At 44.8% G+C, this 16,909-nt stretch overlaps 1 protein-coding gene across 1 annotated transcript; it reads right to left on the bottom strand.

The window, feature by feature from the left end:
* Positions 1 to 604: 604 nt before the first annotated feature.
* Positions 605 to 2,224, bottom strand: hbae4 (hemoglobin alpha embryonic-4). Its single transcript, XM_062455390.1, has 3 exons — positions 1,771 to 2,224; positions 1,097 to 1,301; positions 605 to 844 (listed from the first exon to the last, which is right to left on the bottom strand). Exons 1-3 carry the CDS (start codon positions 1,860 to 1,862, stop codon positions 716 to 718), a joined length of 426 nt encoding a protein of 141 aa, XP_062311374.1. The 5' UTR covers positions 1,863 to 2,224; the 3' UTR covers positions 605 to 715.
* Positions 2,225 to 16,909: the final 14,685 nt, after the last annotated feature.

Raw genomic sequence — 16,909 nt, 5'->3', positions numbered from 1 at the left:
TGATTTTTATTCAACCAATGGTTGACTGACATATAATAACACGTTTCCAATTGATTAGTCACCCCCCGACAGGCTTCAATTGGGATGTTTTGTTGAGGCCTAGGCCTACTTGTCAATGCCATGAGCCATCCTACCCTGCACTTCTTACCCAGAAGTAAAAGGCCCCTTCTTGTAGACTACGTCTTGACCACAAATAAGTAAAATAGTGTTTATTTGTACAATTTACAATGTGTGGTAACGAAATGGGTCCTTTACTTCCGGGTAAGAAAATCGTGCAATACAGGATGGATCATGTGTGACACTACTGACTGTTTCAGAACCATGGAGAGCGCCAGGTTATGCTCACGCGGCAATGAACGCTTGCGTTGCCCACGTAATACGTGTCACTTACATCTCAGCCATTCTGTGTGCCGAAATCATTCTTTAGAATAATCAACTATTACAGTAATGAAACATAAATGACTTGTCCTGTAGTTTTGGGATGATGTGGTTTGTGACTTCAGAATACGAATAAATCAATAGATTGTGTACTGTATACAGGTTCGGGCTCTATAGATTTTGTCTTTGCATAATCCCATAGCAGTGATCAATAATCAAATTGTACTGACATTTTGTGTTAAAAGTTTATTAGGCAAAGAAAAAAGTTAATGAATACATATTCAGTAAATACATTATAAATAATTTAATAGAACACGCATGTCATATGCTGGTCCCTTTATCTGTATTTCTCAGAAAGCACAGCTGCTAAGGCCGAGAGGTACTTGTCCATGGCCGCGTGTGCCACTGATGTGAAGTTTCCCCTCAAGTGACACGCCAGAGTCACGAGGATACAGTGAGAAAGAAGCTGTCGGCAGAGAACTATGATTAGTAACACATTTTTTTTTTTGGATAACAATGCATCGAATATATTTTGTATGCGTTTATAATACTATATCCTTTTCTCAACAACAAAAAAATCGGGATACTCTTTGTAAAAAGGGTAATAAGTAATAGTAATAAGACAAACATTTATACCATTCTGTAAAATCTCTTATTTGACAGCCAATTCCATAATGAGATAGATAAGATAGACAAATAAATATGATTGAAAGACAACCTTAAAATTGATTGGGTCAATTCGAAGTTGGTATGCATGAAGGGTCTGAAGAGGTGCCAAGGTAACAGTTAGCGAGCTGATGTCTCGCGCTCCCTCTGCTATGGCCAGCACTATATTTTTCCCGTGGGACAGCAGGTGTGGGGACCGATGATTGATATTCAGGTGCGCAAAGTAAGTCTTACTGCCGGGGAAAGTCGTGAACATCCTGGAGGCAACAGCGAAGGATAAAAAGTTAAATGGATTCCTTAAACTTGGTGAATTTTACTTTCCACATTGACATGTAATCTGCTATCCATGGTTTCTTATCATATATTCTCCGAATTCCTTTTAGTGGAGACACTTCCTGGATCTTCTGTCTTCCAACGATGGTTACTGATTACAAACTGTTTTGAATATTTTGGGACTTTAACAATTTGGCAATAAAGAGGACTCTAAACTCCAATGATAGGACCTCCACTTTAACACGTGTTGCATTTAGAATTATATTCTATGTAGTCCAAATAAAATAGTTTTATTTTTAATAGTTCTGACTGTTACAGCGACACAGCTATTTGCGGGCCATTTTATAGGCTACTGCATACATTAAAAGGTATTTCAGCAAAAACGTAGCTTCAGAGCTTTGAATACATTCGGGCTATATAGTGACCAATGGATCAATGGCCTACCTAACCTACCTGAAGAGAGCGTCTGCTCCAATCTCAGATGCCACAGGAGTCAGTTTTTCCCATATCTCACTTATCAACTCTTTCTCGTACTTTGAGAGCATTGCAAGCTATCCCAAAGTTATTTAAATGTGCTCGTATCCAGACGGCATTTAACGTGCTTACAGATCTTCAAGGCGCACGGTACAGTTTTGTAGAAAGTGTTAGTCAACCATATTAGCTTCAAAACTACTAAAGCCACTACAGATTCCGTATAAAAATGTAAATACAATATTGTCTATCGTCTTAATCGATAAAAGTCTGACTTCTTGCAGCGTCGGTGCTCTTCTCTTCTGGATGTTTCCTTCGTCAACGTTATCGCAGAAACCATGTTTCGCAGAAACCACGCACGTTAGTGGGTAGGTTGCGCACAATAAGTTGCGCACATAAACAGCCGTCCTCTGCTGTGCGTGTGCATCATACTATGACCTTCCCTATAGTGTTGATCGGATGAATAATTATTTGTTTAAATGTGTGTTCTCTGTGACACGGGAGATTAATGGTGCATTCTTAAACAGCCTATGTAGCCTACCTCTTTGTGTATTTTCGTTGCACCGAATTAGCGTCTTCCATACTTTGGCGGCCGGCATACATTTTAATAGGTATTCAACACAGTGTAAATAAAGGGAGGACACAAACAGTGAACAAGGAAGCAGAAGAATAGAGGTTTCCATAGTGATGCCCCCTTCAGTATCTTGTCTGTATTTACTGTTAAACTGCAATCTAACATGTTCTTCTCAACTCTATTGATACAGCAATAAAGTTTAACATTGAATGTATACAAACACAAATGTGTTGACTAGGTTGCCATTTGTTTTTGTGTGTGTGTGTGTGTGTGTATGTATGTATGTGTCCACTGGTGTTGTGTAGACCAGGGAGAGTGAAGAGCTGACAGGCTGAGAAAGAGAAGGGGGGACAGAGGGGAAGGAAGGGTGGGTGAGGAGATCAGGACAGGGTGTGTCTGTGGGCCAGGAGTGATAAAGCCTCTGCAGCTGCTCTTATCAGCAGCACACGCTGGGGGTCAGGTCGGGACAGAAGTGTGAGGCCAGAGAAGCCCCTCCTGTTCCGTCATCCCTCAGATCATGCCTCTTTACTGAACTTGTCAGTGATGTGGCCCCAGGTCAGATGTTCGTAGAAATGTACTTAGCATGACTCAGCAAAATGAACTTCATCTGTTAACAAGTTACTGTACTGGCCTGCCTCAAACACACACAGTCATGCTTTCTTTTGCTACTAGTACCACTCAATTCCCCGTTTGAACCAACCACAGACGCAGAACAAGTTTGGAACAAGTAGGCTACCAAACAAATGTACACTTGCTACTGTAGCTATGTAATCGCCTCCATGATTAGTCATTTGTTTCATTTTTTCTTTTTCACGCGTTGAAACTCTGGAAGGATCAGGGTTTTGGCAACAGTAAATGAAAACAAAATGACCACGTCGTCAATCGCTGTTGTATTGACTGGTGTACATGAAAAAAAAAACTAGTAAGACCAGAGACGACCCGAAAACACCTGACACAACACGGCCTATCTCGCCCGACCCGTTCCAACACTACACTTCAGTAACAGAGATCCGTTGACTAGATGGAGTTCTGAACATTGTCCAGCAGGTGTCACAATTTGTTGTTGGAAAGCAAAGGAGCGACACGTTAGATCTCAATGGGACTCTAAAAATGAAAAAAAAAAGTTAACAATCTCTTCCTCCTCTTTTCGGTTCCCGTTGCCTTCCCCTTCCAATTCTCTTTCACTTTCTTCCCACTATTTCCACCCATCTCAGTTTTTTACTCTGGATTCATCCACTGTGAGTCAAAACGGTTTTCTAGGTCACACATTGACCTCTTCTGCTATGACTCATTTTGAGAACACACCTTGTGTGTGTGTTAGTGTGTTACTCATACTGTACACAACATAAAGAGACCCACACATTCCCCTCTGACATGTTAAGAATAGGTGATGAATGTGGCTGTAGCACAAACTCCATTCAGCCTACCGTATAAACAGACCATGGCAGGGAAGTAGGTTTTTATTGATGGTGAGAGCAATGATCCATTCCATGTCAACTAGCTGATGCAGTAGCTGAAGATTGTATGTTCATGTACAGAAGAACCTCAGTGAACAGTAGAAGATTTAACATCTGTGAAGACCACAGATCCCCTGTCAGAATATGACCTCACTCTGCATCTCTGTTCGCAGTCATTACATTTTACATTTACATTTAGTCATTTAGTAGACGCTCTTATCCAGAGCGACTTACAGTAAGTACAGGGACATTCCCCCGAGGCAAGTAGGGTGAAGTGCCTTGCCCAAGGACACAACGTCAGTTGGCACGGCCGGGAATCGAACTGTCAACCTTCGGATTACTAGCCCGACTCCCTCACCGCTCAGCCACCTGACTCCCATGTCATGAGTCATGAGACAGAGAGCTTGCATTCTGTGGTGGAGTCCCGTAACAAGCCTAACACAAAGCAAAGTGGCTTTCTGCAATGGCCTGCATGTAGGCTCACTCGGAATACAAAACAGCAAGGGTAACAACGGAGGCTATTGCAGAGTCTTTGTCTGCATCTGTGTCTGTGTGAAGGAGGTTGAGAGAGTGAAAGGTTTGTGTGTGTGGTGTATGGGGGGGGGGGGGGGGGGTCACAGAAGCGTGGGTACACAGCCGCTGTTCTGGATAAATGACTTCGCTGAGGCAGAACATCGTCATCTTGTGCAAGGCGACAGGATATCCTGGGTGAACGTGTGAAGGAGGAAGCCTGCTGGTTGTCTCCCACCACATCTGTTTCCTCATTAGTACGGGACTTGATTAAAAAGGCGACTGGCAATGCTAGCGAAGCTAGAGCCAAGTCATGGATCTAAAGGGAGCCTTAGAGTTGAATCCTTTGATTCTGGCTTTTCCTTCTCGCTTTCCCTTTCATTCGAGGGAGGCAATTTGATGAAAATGTGAAAGGAAACAAGGAGAGAAAGGGAAGTGACAGTGAGACATATGGCAGGGTGGGAAATGTAACCTTGAGCACACACACACACACATGCACACGCAGCACACATACACAGATCTAGAGGTAGTTTATAATGCTTTACAGCTCTCCTGTGGTCAGCAGGCCAAGTCACTGATGTAAGAGTGTGTGTGTGTATGTCGTGGCCCCAGTCCCCTGACCCTGTTCCTCTGAAGCCATGCCAGAGCTCCTTCCTGTCCAAAGCTCCATTGGGAGGAAATCACCCGGTGGTGCGTAACCGAGCAACAGCCCCCCCCCCCCCCCCCCCCCCACCGGCAGGCAAGCGTTCAGGGGAGGAAGTTGAAGGAGCCTCCCCCCACCCCTCCCATTGGGGGCTGTAGTCCTGCGGGTGCAGATGCTAGGATGTTTAAATCTTCTGTCGTTTGACTCGTCTCCCCTCGGTCCCTCTCTCAGTCTCTCTGGTTGTCTCTGGCTGTTTCCTGTCTCACCAGCATCACCTGGGGGATCGTCCTAACCAGCAGCACCTGGCTGAACCCTGGGCGTGTGGGACGTCAGAGTCCTGCTCCAGTACCTGAATCAGGACAGGTTTAATCAAGGTGTTCTGGACCCACACACGCACAAACACACACACACACACACACACAGATACACCCACCACACACACACACACGCTACTTGAGTTACAGTCATGTTCCTGTTTTTAGTAACATACTCTGCCTGAGGTTTGTAGCTGTGCCTTCTTTTCATGTGTAATGTGTGTGTGTGTGTTTGTGTGTATGTTGGTGAATGTGTTTTATCTTTCACACACACCTGCTCCAGAGGCAGTGATGCACCACTGCCCCTCTTACTGTCAGAGCATTCTGAATAAAACAGATGTCATTCTAAACAAACAGATGTTTCTGTACTTTGGTGACACAGATTTACTTTAGTGAAAATTATTCTGCTGCGTTATTTCCTTTCCCCTTTCTTCTTTCATTTCTATCTTTCATTCTTCTTTCTTTCTTTCTTTCTTTCTTTCTTTCTTTAAAAAAAGAATAAAAGAGTAGCCTACACGCAGACAAATGGTAACTCTAGACCTCTGCCTCCTTTCCTCCTCATTGTCCCTGTGGCCAGGGTTCTGTGGTCGCTCTGTTGTTTCCACGGTGATGAAGTGTGTATGGTTGTCTATGTCTACTGTTGTTGATTGCTGTGTCCCGTAGGAATTAAGCATGCACAAGCGCAAACATCAACAGTACTAAATACAGACTGTCTAACACAAACATATTCACAAACAAATGACTTGGGTCCAGTTCTTCTATTCTTTCACAGTATCTAAATGTTGGCGTCATGAACTCTTCAGAGCCTTAGGGTCCAGGTCCACATTACCTCTGACTGTTCAGCTACTCTGTCAGATTCCAACCGTAAGCCACAAATCTGCCACCAGGTCTGGTCTCTCTGGACCCCCCTCCAGCCCCCCCTTTATAAAGACCCCCCCACATACTCTAAATCAATCTACACCGAGGAGGGTCTAACTTACATGTGTGTAACTACACACGTCTCTTTTCTTCAGTGCACACTTAAGCAGTTAACTCTGTCTCAAGGCGATGGAGTTACAATGATCCTGTGAGATCCAGTGCCCACATCAAACACATCCTCTAGCTCTCTGTGTGTGTGTGTGTGTGTCTGTGTGTGATACTGAGGTGGGATGATAAGATTGAAACAGGAGCTGGTCAGGGCTGAACACCAGACCTCCAGTCTGTGTAGGATCTTACAGTGGACTGTGTCAGGTCAATCCCAGTAGACCATGTTTTCACATGAGGAGGTATGCTGGGACCTTTGGGTATGGCTAGAACGCTGCAAATGTTAGAAATCACGTGTCTATTGGAATAAATCCACAGATGGATCAACAAACAAATAATTGTGAATAGGTTTGGTTTCGAACTAACGTGTACTTGCTGTAGCGCGCTTTCACCGGAGGGCGGAGACGTTTGACAGCTCTCCATCCATCATCCATATGCCTGCCCTCTCATCTCCTCGCGTGGGCGGACGCTAGAGCTACCCTGAACTACGGGACAGACTACAACCCGCCGTCGATACGGGGACACCGGTTGAGGTAGGCAATGTCTCGATGACGGTTGAAGAGATTTCCGCTGGTTATTGGAATTCCAAGACGGTGGCGTGAGCGCCAACACCCAACCTGCCTCTTTTCAGAACACATTTTTAGTCGGAGATATTTACATTGAATATCATCTTGCTGTTGCCGATGGTCCTGTTACGGGCTGAGTTGCAAACATCGGAGTGCATCATCAAGCATCGTTGCATTCACGAAACGAACTACTGAGGACAGAAGAATTTCCAGTAAGGTAAGAATAATTGCCTGAAGATGGATATTCTTGCTCTCTCTCACTCACTTGTCTTTGTCGCTCTCTCTGTCTCTGTCTCTTTCTCCCACACACCAACTCTCTCTCTCTGTGTGTGTGTGTGTGTGTGTGTGTGCACGTGAAGAGTGAATATCCAGACAGCATGAAGCATCTGCCTGCTGCAGTTCGTTTCCTGTTTAGAACTCTGTCATATATACCTCCCTGGCCCCTCTCTATCCTGCAGATTATGTACACACATGCACGCACGCACGTGCGTGCTTGCATGTAGTGAGATCACATTTTGCCTTGTGTGCTGGTTAGTATTGTACACTGGGGTGATGCATATATTACTGAGCAGGCAATAAAGTCCACCTCATTATAACTAATCTCAGATGTGATAGAAACCAAGTTTCTCCCTCTGTAGCTCTGCTGGTGGAGTGTGGTGCTTCATTCTGTACCAGGTTCACTTTCCATTTGGACCTCACGTTTACAAAGATAACCTCACTGTGCAGTGTGTTTTGTTCAATGTTATGCATGACAAGATGGTGGACCTCTGTACTGGAATCCCAGTCAAACAGACCCCCCCCCCCCCCCCCAACCACCACCCTGCTTCCCCCTGCCAACCCCCTTCATCCAGCCAGTGGCCTGAGGGAATGACGTTTAAAGTGATTGTTTCTGTAAAGCCGTTGTTTTGGCTTGACTTGACAGGAAGACAAAATGGATGGATGGATAGAGGAATGGATGAAAGGATGAATGGTTAGCATTTTGGATATACTGTTGGATGAATGGTTGGATGTATTACAGTAATGGACGGTGTGAACTTGTATTATACTGTAAAAGTAATGATGAAATATCCTAGGGCCATTTTGAGCTGAGAAGAACTCGATTTTAGATAAAGGAATAAATGGACTGTGAAAAGACCCTGAAGGAAGCTGAACACATTTTTCATGGGGGGCTGATTTTGAAAAGTTTCTTTCTGAAGACAGATGACAAGGTTGTCCCCGGGCCAAGACGTCCCTGTGGAGACCTCCTCAGACAGCCCTGACGACAGCATCAATAGGTCCCCTCTACTTCAGAATAACCACAATTGTGACCTTCACTTCTCTCTCTCTTAAATATTCTTTTCAGAGTCACTTGTCCCTCTCCTCCCTGTCCTCCTCCCCTCTGCAGCATCTGTGTGTGATTACCGTTAGATGGTCCATACAGAGCCCGCCAACACAGGAAGCTCGGATTGTGGAGATCCCAGCGTGGGACGGATGGCACATTAGGAGCTTTATTCAGGTCCCACACTCACACCCTTACCCCCCCATCCACCCCCCACACTCACACCCTTACCCCCCACACCCATCCACCCCCCACACTCACACCCTTACCCCCCACACCCATCCACCCCCCCACACTCACACCCTACTCCTCACACCCATCCACCCCCCCACACTCACACCCTTACTCCTCACACCCATCCACCCCCCCACACTCACACCCTTACCCCCACACCCATCCACCCCCCCACACTCACACCCTTACCCCCCACACCCATCCACCCCCCACACTCACACCCTTACCCCTCCCCCCATCCACCCCCCCACACTAACACCCTTACCCTTGAAATTCCTTTGTCTTGTACAATTTCACTTTAGGATTAATAATGTAACTACAATATAGTGCCATGGGTATTCTACCAAATCCCAAACATTTAAAATCGGTTCAGTTCAGTGTGCAGTGACCTGATCATAAGGTTACATAGTTATTGATATACTGTTGTATGACGTTGGTTGGGAATGTGAGAAGTCCATTCTAAGTCTGTCTACTTAGACAGACTACTCAGCTCACTGTCCTGTTTAGCTGGACTTTTACAGGTGGAGTTACCCTGCCTATGCCTTAACCATGGTAATGCAGGATTATTTTGAATTCACACACAATTAGTCAGTTGGATCCATGAAGCTTACCAGCTTATGGACTGCTCTCAATGGCCATGACATGTCTGTCCTGGCCTAATTCCTGGTAATTCCCCTCTCTGTGTTAATGGGGGCCCCCAGCTCTACATCAGCCTGGCCTCACATCACATGCAGTGCATGCACCTTTCCGAATCCGAAAGGGTGATTGTGATTGTGAGCGGTACATGCACTGCATGTGATGTGAGGCCAGGCTGATGTTTGGGATTTCCTTCCACCACACATACTGTAAAGTTACAGGTCCCAAGTTCCATTTCAGAATGCAGTGTAGGACAGAAATGGAACAGTGGCCCTTTTCTGGGCCCGGGTCCTTGAGCCAGTGGATATTTATCCGGTGGTGAGATGATGTCACTGACTGGTGATCTGATGGGTCATTCAAAGCGATGCGTGTGTCCAGTTGAGATGAGCAGTGTAGGATTGAACTATTGCCTTGCTGCTGGGGGAGTGTGTTACTTTCCATCTCTCTCCTTTTCTCTTTCTGTCTCTTTTTCTCCATCTCTCTCATTTCTTCTCTTTCTCTCTTTTGCTGTCTCTCTCTCTCAAGCTGTTTATTCTATCTGGCAGGTTAGATTGTGCCAGTGATGAGAGAGGTACATGGCCAACCCCCTTCTCTTCCCTGCCCAGAGACTGCTCACTGCTCCATGGCATTCTCTTTTTTTCCTCTCTATTTCCCTCTCTCTCCTTTTCTTTCCCTCCCTCTCTCTCTCTCTCTCTCTCTCTCTCTCTCTCTCTCTCTCTCTCTCTCTCTCTCTCTCTCTCTCTCTCCTCTCTCTCTCTCTCTCTCTCTCTCTCTCTCATCTCCTCTCTCTCTCCTCTCTCTCTCTCTCTCCCTCTCTCTCTCTCTCTCTCTCTCTCTCTCTCTCTCTCTCTCTCTCTCTCTCTCTCTTTCCCCTCTCTCTCTCTCCCCTCCTTGTCCTCAGTGCCTGGATGTGATGGTATGACAGTCAGATGGCCTGCTCTCAGCTCTCTGCTCTCAGCTCCAGGTCCACTCAGCCTATTGAAGTTACCTGGCAGAGTGCTAGACAGGGCAGCTCTGTCTGCTGGGACCATATCCTGGCAGGCGAGTGCCATGAGGTGCTGGAAGAACGGGAGCTGGCACCCGTTTCTGTGTAGAATCCATTTGATTCTGGTTGTTGTTTTGTTTTTATAGTCTTTATATAGTTTATATAAGGCTGGATGTAATTTGATTATGATCTCATGAATCATAGTAGTGATATTCCAGTAACTGTCCAGCAGCTTAACATCAGCAAGGCCTTTTTATCGTGAAGAGCTGGTCTAAGATTTTTCAACTTGTTATACACACATAAAAAGAATCACATTCTGGTTCTACATGTGGCCAGGGGAGAGACTCACTCTACTCTCCCTCTTACAGTTTTTCTCGATTGGTTTCACACATTTTCTGAATGCATACCTCATACTCTCAGAACTCTACACACAAATCAAAAAAACACACACACAATGGGCAAAACCCCTCACTTCTCCTGCTAAATTAAACTTAACATTCAAAACAATGTTATTTAATCTCAAAATTGTATTTTGTTTTCAACAGAAACCATCATATGAATAGACATTTATAAGAACCATTTGAACACTGATGTGCTCAATGTAAACACTATGATGAATGGAAAACACTTCTTCTTCATTCATCATAGTGAGTTAGGCCTTTTTTTGTTCAGTGTTACATTTACTACAGACAGTACATACATAAAAGTGTGTTGTAAAATATTTGAGAATATTGTTTTTATACTCAGAACACAGAAATACACGGTAACAAATATATTTTACATATATGTACACAGTGTACATCCCAACCAACACAAAGTTGCACATACAGTGGTTTACATACAAAACAACAGAATAATTTACTGTATAGTGTATACAGTTACATTATTATTATTTTTCTTTGTATTTTCCGTAATGTTATGGCGTTATTTTCTAGGACCATGTTCATGATTTCAGTTTCCTGTTCAGGAGACAGAAGACGTTCCCGACCACCTTGTGTTGGTAATCTTTCAGTTCTGCCAAACAAATAGTAAAATACTGTAAATACTGTGTAGGAATACAAAGTAGGAATACATTTTCCAAATACCTGTTTCCTTGAAACATACTTTATTTTTACAGTCCTACAGAACAGTCCACAGGCAATACTGTACTACTGTACTCATTGAGTACTGTATTGATATGCAGTAGGCCTACTGCAATTTTGTAGTGAGAGTAGATTTCTTATCTATTCTCATTTCGGAAAGTCCGGATAATGGATGCTACAGTGTACCTGCTCAAATTTGGCTGTACTCTTTGCCCAGCCTCCCTCATTGTTAGACCATGGTTGACTACATGGTCAACAAAGCGGCTCGGATCTCATCAGAGATTATGGTCCTTGGCCTTCCCCATCCTCGTCCTCCATGTCCTCCTCCTCTTACTCTCACTCCTCTGCCTCTGTTTCCAATGTTGGCATCCATTGCTCAAAAACAGAAAAGGTCACCTGTTGCCCTTTTATGCTAAAGCTCTGATTGCTAATTGTAAAACTGTGTGACAGGTGTTTGTCCATGCGATGAGTCAGTGTGCGTATTTGAATGGCAGTGTGTTCTTTGTGAAAACAAAAAGATTTTCTTCATGAAAATTGTGCCAAATGCAGAGAATTGTGTGTAGTGTTTTGAAAAAAGTGTGTTTTAGAACTGCAATTTGAGTGTAAAGCAGGAATTGTGCTTGTAGTTTTGCAGAATTGGTTCATGGGGTTGGTGCATGAGTTACATGTTGTGGTCATTGTGTCTCAAGTACCAGTATTTGTGTGTAAACAATTGAGAAAAACTGTAATGGAGAAGTTGACCCAAACAATATGTTTTATACTTCACTCTTTAAAGTTAAGCAATTGTCTAATTACCTATATTAGTTAAAGTGGGGCGAGCTGTGCTGTGATAGGGCAGGGTGAGCAGGGAGCTGTGCTGTGATAGGGCAGGGTGAGAAGGGAGCTGTGCTGTGATAGGGCAGGGTGAGCAGGGAGCTGTGCTGTGATAGGGCAGGGTGAGCAGGGAGCTGTGCTGTGATAGGGCAAGGTGAGAAGGGAGCTGTGCTGTGATTGAGTAGGATGTGGAGGGAGCTGTGCTGTGATAGGGCAGGGTGAGCAGGGAGCTGTGCTGTGATAGGGCAGGGTGAGCAGGGAGCTGTGCTGTGATTGGTTAGGCTGTGGAGGGAGGGAGAACAGAGATTCACCAGCCATTGTTTTCACTAGACACCGTTGTTGACACACAGTGTTTGTGCTCTTGCTTCTTCTTATCAAGTCTGTACTGTGCAATGCTCAGGCAGACAGAGAGATAGTTGTTTGGTTGTCATGGTTGCTTGAAACATCATGGCACATTGTCTTGGCCAGCAACTGTAACATCAATGATTAAAGACCTCTTTATTGAAGAAACTCAAAGCAGGATTATACGTAACACTACTAAAACATCACGTTGTGAGGAGGGGAAGAAAAGGACAGGATGGTCAACAGACATCTGATGCTTGTCAACACTGGATCCTGTTGAAGCAAAGCCTAGGTATGGGTACATGAAACTAGTAAGTCTTCAGTTTACATACAAGGTCTGGATAGTTCTCACCACCAGTCTGGTTCACTGAGCCAGCTCCCTCCTCACCTCCCCTTCTATAAACTGTCATGATTAAAACATGAAGGTTAGACCAGTGGAAGCTGCTGAGACATATGGAAAGTTTGAGTACTTCACCAAGTTGGTCATTTGTTAAGTTGTAGGTTGTTTCTTCCTGGTTCCATGCTGACTAACCAGACCACTGTTCTAGAATATTGTCTTTGAAAAGGAATCTGAACAAGTCCAAACATGAGAAGCTGATATCCTTACCCTATTGTAAATTCATGTTGTGGATTTATATTGTGTATGTATGTGTGTGAGTGTGTAAGAGAGAAAGACAAAAAAAACTAAATACATCAGTGGAATGAATAATTAAATGGATATCAAAATATTTACAGTTTGGTGTGATGTTCCTCACAATAACACAATTGGTCTGTCCAGAGGTACAGTCTAACAAACCACGCACGTAAAACATCCACATAACTCCCTAAAAACACCAAACAAAATTGCAAGAACAAAAAAAAAATTGCACACTGAAAAGTTAATATCTTTCCTGTCTGAGAGAATTGACTTTTCTAATCTAGGTTTGATGAATTAGACAAACAGCAGCCTTACAATCAAACCGTGGAGGTATGAATGGATACACACACACACACACACACACACAGACACACACACACACGATTCGCTGATCCTCCAAGCCATACATCATGCATCATCCACCAGGTCCAAACTGGGCATGTTCATAGCACAGACGCTCACATAAATCATGCAGTGATATCCATGGGAGATTTGTAGGAACTTTAGCATTAGTTAGTATTACGCACATATCTCATGTTAGGATTCTAGAAGGACTCCTTAAAGGGCCCATGCACATCCAAGACGTTGTGGTGGCGGCTTTCAGATGTCTTTGTGTTCAGACCTTAGCTGGGATTGTTACCTTGAAGTCCTGCTTGTCAGAAAGAAAGGCTCACTGTCCTACCTGGCTACACAAAACAGGTATTCAGAAGCTCTCAGACAGTTGTGTATTTAGACACTTTCGGACATAAAAAAGGTACGCTTCTTCACTCAAAACACACACACACATACACACACACATACACACACAACCGCTTTGCCAAAAGAGAGAGAGAGAGGTAAATAGAAGGGAACCATAATTCCAGCTTAAACTGGTTGGCATATGTCATATTATTATTATTGATTATTGTGTTGTCTCTACATTATATGTTGTCTTCATTTGGTGCTTCAGTGTACCCTCCCGGAAACTCTTTACGGGGTCAGGGTGGGGGACAGGATGGGGAAGGGGTCAGGATGGGAAGGGGGACAGGGTGGGGAGGGGGACAGGGTGGGCAGGGGGACCGAGTGGGGTGGGACCTATGGACCCCAGCACCACCTCCTGTGCCTGGACAGCTACCCTCCCACTTATATGAGCCTGCTCAGTGTTAGAGTCATGTGGGATTGGTGCAGTAAGGGTTGGGACCTACAGTATTCTGTAGATGGTAGGGCACCTGTCCATTCAACCCAGTCTTACAGTTACAACTACTAATACAAGGAGCTAGCACTAGATAATGCTGGGTATGATCCTGATCATGATCTCTCTCTCTCTCTCTCTCTCTCTCTCTCTCTCTCTCTCTCTCTCTCTCTCTCTCTCTCTCTCTCTCTCTCTCTCTCTCTCTCTCCCTCTATCTCTATGACACATGTCATTTGTTTTATGATTTTATGGTGTTTGTTTGTCCAGAGAAAGGTGCAGATGGTCTGAGCGTGTGTTGTTTGAGCCTGTTCAGCAAACACACCAAGGGAGGACAGCCGACCAGAGGGACCACGCACGCACACAATCAGATGAACATGGACAAACAAACACAATGTTGCTTGCAGGAAGAAAGCAAGTGAATTCGTCATTCAGTATTGACTTCTGCTCACACACTCATACACACAGACACACACACTACACACACACACACACACACACACACACACACACACACACACACACACACACACACACACACACACATACATACACACACACACTCATACACAAATGACTGCAACATCTGGCACAGATCAAAACATACAACACTTCTGATGTCACAGGGGGAGGAGGGGATGTGTAATATAACTGACTTACCTAAGAGCTGTTGATTCTGTGTGTATCTGTGTGTTTGTGAGAGAGAGAAAGCTAGAGAGGGAGATCGAGAGAGAGAGCGAGAGAGAGGATGAGGCGCTACAGCCTCAGATGGTCTGTGGCCTGGTGCAGAGAGATAAAGAGAGAGAGAGAGAGGGTTGTGGAAGGTTGCGGTGGCCTCAGTCTGTACTCTGTGTGACTCCTCTGCTGCTGAGCTGATTCCAGGGAACAACAGAGAAGGATCTGTCAGCGAACTTCAGACCAATGCTGCCACGACACTTCTTGGAGTGACTGAGGGAGGGAGAGCAAACCAAAAAATAGACGGAGAGAAAAGCCAGCATGATAGAAAAACATGATGGGCAGAACGGCTGAATACAAATCAAGAGGGTGAATGGCTTTTTTGCATAGAGGAGCTCATTGAAAGATTCACATTAAGAGGAGTAACCTGAGCTTGCGTGGTTGGGTGGCTGAATATTTCTAGAAGGGGAACCTTATGTGATACAAAACCGAGCCAAATATTTAGTTTTTATTTCAGTGTGTCGGTATACAGTACTGTGTCTGTCATCTTATGCAGGATTGGGTTCCAAAACCACCATAGTACAACAGACTCTGCTTTGCTGGGCTGCTGGGATATTTACATTTTTGACTCCACACACACATACAGTACACACGCACACACTGATGCTCGCACAGTCCACCATATTCAAGTCCTGGAGAGTGTGTGGTCCAGGGCATTTCTTGTTCGATGTGGGATTGTGTGTGTCAGGAACGATGCCGTCTGTGGTACTGATTGGCTGATGGACAGGAAGGGGGTGGGGGGTGGGTCATGTGGGTTCCTAAGAAAAGGGATTAAAGCCTGTATGTCCTTTAATCTGCCTGTCATACACACAGGGATGAAATGACTGGGGGGAGAGAGGGAGAGAAGGATCATAGAATGACAAACCAGGGTGGAAATGTCAAATAAGGGATGAATAAAAATCATTGCGCTAAAGCATGACCACTACTGGCTACTGGTTCTGTTTTTCACTGCTACTGTTCAGTTCGGATGTGGATGAGTTGGGGTGTGTGCATGTGTGTGTATGTGCATCTCACATGTTGCCATAGACTAACCAGGACGAGGTCATTTATATTGTAGTGGTGAACTATTTGCAGGAAAGCATTAATCAAACGTGTGTATATAAATGTGTGTGTGTGTGTGTGCGCGCGTGTGTGTGCACATCCATATGTAAAACACTGGGTATGGCCAACCACAGAACAACCTCTGAACCAAATCAAACAAGGGCAAAAACATGTGTTATGCGTTGTTTTTCCTCGATTCTTTTCCCGTCACACCAACTGTACCCTGGGGCTGGCTGGTAGGGAACTGGCTGGCTGGACACCTAGACGTTCTGTCTGCCTCAGCTGGCCAACCACACCTCCCTGTGGTATTAAATAACGTTCAGCCTGGATCCAGGGTCCACAATGACCTCTGACACAGAGGTTGATTTTACTCTGTTGAACGGTATTGTTCTAGTAGACAATGTTGGAGTCATGGAAATGGTGTGTTCTACTGAGGGTTCTAGGTTGGTGGTCTTTGGAACATCTTACCACACTATATAGAAATTCTGGTCTTTGATCTGTTCCTCTGTCGGTCTCCTGACCCAGGCCTTGTGTCCTGGCAACGCCTGTAGAACCACTGGCACACACACGCACACACACACACACACACACACACATGCACACACGCACACGCACACACGCACACACGCACACACACACACACACACACACACACACTTCAGGCCACCCAGGGATTAACTGGACATTCTCTCTATACAAAACAATCTTCTCTTACTACCCAGCCTAAACCAGTACAGTGCTATATCCATCCTCAGGCCTAACCCAGCCTCTGACAGCCACAAGAGGATGATATGGGTCTTGCTTTTGATTGTGGGTTTACTACTGTGTCTGTGTTGAGTGAGTGTGTGTGTGTGTGTGTGTATACAGAAGGTCTCTATGGTTTATGCTAGCAGTCCTAATGATGTTGGGAATGAAAAAGTCAGAGTCTTTTCATCCTTCTGCTCCTCTGCTGCTCGGAGGGCTCATTACCAAAGAATCAGACTGCACAGGAAGTGTGTGTGTACGTGCATGTGTGTAGGTATTTGGTGTATATTTGCCCGGCG

This window comes from Osmerus eperlanus, unplaced genomic scaffold (assembly GCF_963692335.1).
Source record: "Osmerus eperlanus unplaced genomic scaffold, fOsmEpe2.1 SCAFFOLD_255, whole genome shotgun sequence".
Lineage (NCBI taxonomy): Eukaryota > Metazoa > Chordata > Actinopteri > Osmeriformes > Osmeridae > Osmerus > Osmerus eperlanus.
Note: the sequence above shows the minus strand (reverse complement) of the source record. Positions and strands in the feature narration are given on the sequence as shown.

Excerpts from the sequence above, each read along its gene's own strand:
- hbae4 (XM_062455390.1), bottom strand. The coding sequence starts at position 1,862 with ATGCTCTCAAAGTACGAGAAAGAGTTGATAAGTGAGATATGGGAAAAA. Across the intron at positions 1,302-1,770 it reads GGAGCAGACGCTCTCTTCAG|GATGTTCACGACTTTCCCCG; the intron begins GTAGGTTAGGTA and ends TGTTGCCTCCAG. Across the intron at positions 845-1,096 it reads TTGACCCAATCAATTTTAAG|CTTCTTTCTCACTGTATCCT; the intron begins GTTGTCTTTCAA and ends CTCTGCCGACAG.